The sequence below is a fragment of the Nestor notabilis genome, unplaced genomic scaffold (genome assembly GCF_000696875.1).
Source record: "Nestor notabilis isolate BGI_N333 unplaced genomic scaffold, ASM69687v1 scaffold8219, whole genome shotgun sequence".
NCBI lineage: Eukaryota > Metazoa > Chordata > Aves > Psittaciformes > Psittacidae > Nestor > Nestor notabilis.
Window position 1 is genome coordinate 4,783 of NW_009942311.1, and position 4,037 is coordinate 8,819.

Consider the following 4,037-nt stretch of genomic DNA (forward strand, 5'->3'; position numbering starts at 1 on the left):
TAGATGTGCTGGTGGAGAGATGGCTGAGCAGGAAGCCTTTCCTCTTGCTCAGCCATGCAGGACCTATGTGTAGCCACTGTCTAGGTTGGGTCTTGCACCCTCCATATGCAGCAGGTCACTCAGGGCAGGACAGGGTCCCACCTGCCCTTGAACTGTTGGAGCTGGTGCACAAAACAGCATGGGCTGGGCCATTCTCGCTCCCTCACTGCAATGTGCCATGGGACAGACCAGTCCTAGTGATGCTGGGGAGGTTCCCCAAGGGCTGATGAGGTTACCTCTCTGGGTTAGGCAAGCCAGGGGGGTTGAGGGCAGTGGCCAGCCATCTCCCACGACATTCCCTTGTCCTGCCCTCTCTCCACAGGTTATGCCACTCTCCAGGTTTGCTGGGTGCCTGCCGGTGAAAGAGAAGGGTTGATATTTTGCCCAGGCCCTTAGGTCCTGAACCAAAATGGCAGCTGGAGAGTCCCCTCCCGTAGGAGATGTCTTCATCGACCTGCAGCAGGTGAGGTGGGAATCAAGCAGCAGAATGGCCATCTCTTCCCTGGGGACCGTGCTCCTGCCAGGCTGAGTGCAGGACCCATGTCCTGGTGGCCTGCTGCAGTAGGAGACACAGCTTCTGTTCACAAGGGGCAGGTCTGCGCAAAGGGTAGCCCAAGGCTGCCCATGAGCCCACATCTACTTTGCATGCAGACAGCAAGCTGTGGTCCAGAAAAGGCCAGAGGTTGCTCTGTGGGGTCCCTGTGCCTCCACATGCCGTTGGGTGGGGTAGGCAAGCAGCAGGAGGAGCTGGACAGCTTGCAATTAGACTCTTCCCATGTAGGCTGGGCTTGGAACACCCATGCTAAGTCTCACCCCCAGATGCAAAGCCACTCGCGGGGCACAGATGGGAGCAGTCGGGGGATGTGAGGAGAGACATAACTCGGCTAAAGCCGCCTTGCTCCCTCTTTCCGCCCCACACAGATTTGTCACAGTTGTGCCTCCTCCTGTTTCCATGGAAACACGGGAGTCCACAACAGCTCCGCACTGGCATTTCAGCTATATTGACAGAAAATTTTACCAGCTGCATCTGCTCGGGAGATCGAAAAGACAGAGGTCACTTGGCGATGTTCTTCTCGGAGCATCTCCACCAGCAAAAGGCAGAGAAGTGCCCGCAGCCTGAAACAGGAGGAAAATGGGCAAGAAAACCTGAAAAGAGCATGCCAAGGGGAACAGGTGGGGCACTGGGAATGCAGACGAATGGTGGGAAGGCATAGGGTGGTCACTGACCCAGGGGCAGCTCACCAGGGCAGGGATGCTGTTTCCCAGGGGAAAATATGGAGGAGGTCTAAGAAAGGGAGGAATGGCAGACTGTGTAAAGGGAAGGCCAGAGGGCAGTAGTTAGATGTGAGGAGAGAGAAACCCCAGCTAAACAAAAGCTACGCACTTCCTTCAGTAAGAGAGACAGGCACTGACATTGTCCTTTGATACCTGCCGCTAAAGGGAGGTGTGGAGGACCACTAAGGTATCTCTGCTTAGTGTGGCTTGGAGGATTGCTGATCTGTTCTGGCTCTTGTGTTTGAGCAGAGCTGTGCCTCTAAGGGGGCAACTTTGCCCCAGCCCTGTTGTGTGGAGCCTGCTGCTCCTCAGCAAGCCCAGGACCGTTTGCAGGGCAGGAGAATCCAGAGGGCTGTAGGGGTCTGCAGTGTTTGATTCTTGTCTGGCGATTTCTGTGCAGGGCAGAGATCGCGCAGAGAAAGCCTCTCCTGGTGCCGAGGACGATGAGGACTTGGATAAGACTTTGTCAATCGAGAGATTTGGGGACCTGATAAGCAAGTCAGCATCAAGCAATCTGGAGAAGCAAAGACGCAGCTACAGTGAGAGAGATTTTGAATGTATGTAGGTTTGAACCATTGTACTTCCACCTTCGCCACCAACCCCTGCTCAAGCCCATGTGCTCTGCAGCCTCGTGCTGGCACCCTGCAGATTGTGTTAGCCTGCTATTCATTTCCTCCCTTCAGAGCGTTCCCAAAGTGCTACATCCACCTAGTTTAGCACCAGTGTCCATAGCCTCTTCCCAGTGCGTTCCGTGATTTTGTTGTCCCCATAGCTTAGCCCGGGGTGTTTGCTCACCTGGCATCAGGGACTTCTGTAGCCACTTCCACAATGTTGAAATTTCCAGTTTGAAACTATTTTTCTTCCATATGGCTGCAGAGAAACATCCAAATATGGCTGTCCTCCCCAGTCTGAAAGCAGATGGCTCCAGTCAGACATGCCTGTGTATTTCTAAATAGCAACCATGAAACCATCAGGTTTATCGGCTCAAAGAAAGGACTGCAAAATAGAAATGGGGTGTGAATTTGAAATCCTGTAGCTACCTCACCTGAACTCCTCTGTTCAACATGTTTATTTGTCTAACTTCCTTTCTATGATGAAGGCAACCAGTCTGCCCAAACTCCTTTTGGCTGTAAAATGAGAGTGTACCCAGGGGAGTGGCCATAAGCTATTGCCTGGTGTAGGTGGGTCCCATTAGTTTGTAGTACCAGCAGTGAAGGGCAGGAAGAGCAGGCCCCAGTGCAGCAAGCCTCCTTGTGTTGCAGAGAAGTAGTGACGGTTGGGAGAGTTTCCCGCTCTTGCTCTCCACAGTCAGATACTGCTTATTTTCCAGTTTAGCTTTGATGGGATACAACGTCAGGAACATTATGTTCCAAGCACATCACCAGGCTGTTTTCTGTTTGGCCACTCATTTCCAATGGCTGTTGTAAAAGTTTGCTGGTAAAAGTTACTGAAGTGCACCCCAGCTGCTACTTCCTGCTTGCCTGCTTGTGTCATTTCTCTACAGAGGGTCCATTCAAATAACATTTTCCACCTGGGCACACAGTCACTCATGCATATGGCTGCAAGGTGCTGATAGCTTTGCTGTGGATTGAATAAATGTCCTGTGTCTGTAGGATGTACCTGCTCAGAAGCTCTGCCTGTGTGCACAGGTGTGTGAGTTGGCTTGAGCATGCATGGCAGAAGCTTCTTTGAAAATTTGACTAGAGATTTGTACTGTTTGGTTTTTTTTTTTCCTAAATGGAAGAAACTCGTTTTCCTCTGAGCTCCTGATGTATCCCTGTTATGTTATTATGTCAATCTGGTTATCAGAAGCTTTATGCAGTTCTTATTCATAAAGCTAGAAGATCTGGTTAGGTTTTTACAGTTAGAAAGATAACATACCAGCCCATGGAGGTGAATGCTGTCTGGGTTTAGAAATACTTCCTGCCCTATTCAAAGCCAGGAATTCCTAATATTCAGGATCTTCTTTCTGGGCTCACTATCCAAATTGCTTTTTCATATCTCTTGTATCAACTTCACTGAGAAGTGTAATCAAACATCTAGGACACTAATTTGGCAATAACTTTCCTTACAGGCAGGCAGTGCAAGGAAGGAAGCAGGGAAGGAGGGCAGGGGCTGTACACACATGAGTTGCAGGAGGACAGGGAGGAAGAAGAGGGATGCATGAAGCCTTTTGTGTTTGGGAGGGATATATTTTTCCCACCTCGAGGTCAACTCTGTGGAGATGTGATCAGTTGACACAAGAAAGCCTGAGTGCAGGGGTGAGGAGTGGAGTTCCCCTCTTCTGTGCCAGATCAGCCACTTACCGTCACTGCCTTTCCCTGTAGCCCAATGCTTTGGTTTCCTTCTGATACAGAGATTGATTATTTCTGTCTTGGGCTGATGTGAACAAGCCAGAAAAGAAAGATGGGCTGTGTCCTTACCAGCAGCCTTGTGTTGTAGAAGGAGCAGCACATGTACAGTTGGGACCTTGCTTCTTCTTCCATTAGAAATTCATGCCTGACCTACCTGTGGCATGCAGGGCAGTGCTACAGGAGTGCAGTAGTGGGACATAAAGGTCTTTCTGCCAAAACTTGAGAGTGAAACAGGGTACATCTAGTTAAGTCAAAGTAAAGAACACTTTGGAAGAAAAAGTGTTTATAATGAGCCCGAACTCTTTCCAATTTGCACATGTCTAACCATTCCCAATCTCCTTTAATCTTGCTATAAAGCCTCTCCTGCTG

General features: G+C 50.1%; 1 protein-coding gene across 1 annotated transcript in view; it reads left to right on the forward strand.

The window, feature by feature from the left end:
• The first annotated feature begins 448 nt into the window (after positions 1–448).
• Positions 449–4,037, forward strand: part of SLC4A3 (solute carrier family 4 (anion exchanger), member 3) — a 27,896-nt gene continuing 24,307 nt past the window's right edge. Inside the window, exons 1-2 of the mRNA XM_010021330.1 lie at positions 449–502; positions 1,715–1,871. Coding sequence (XP_010019632.1) covers positions 449–502; positions 1,715–1,871 — 211 coding nt within the window. The remainder of the gene's footprint in view (positions 503–1,714; positions 1,872–4,037) is intronic.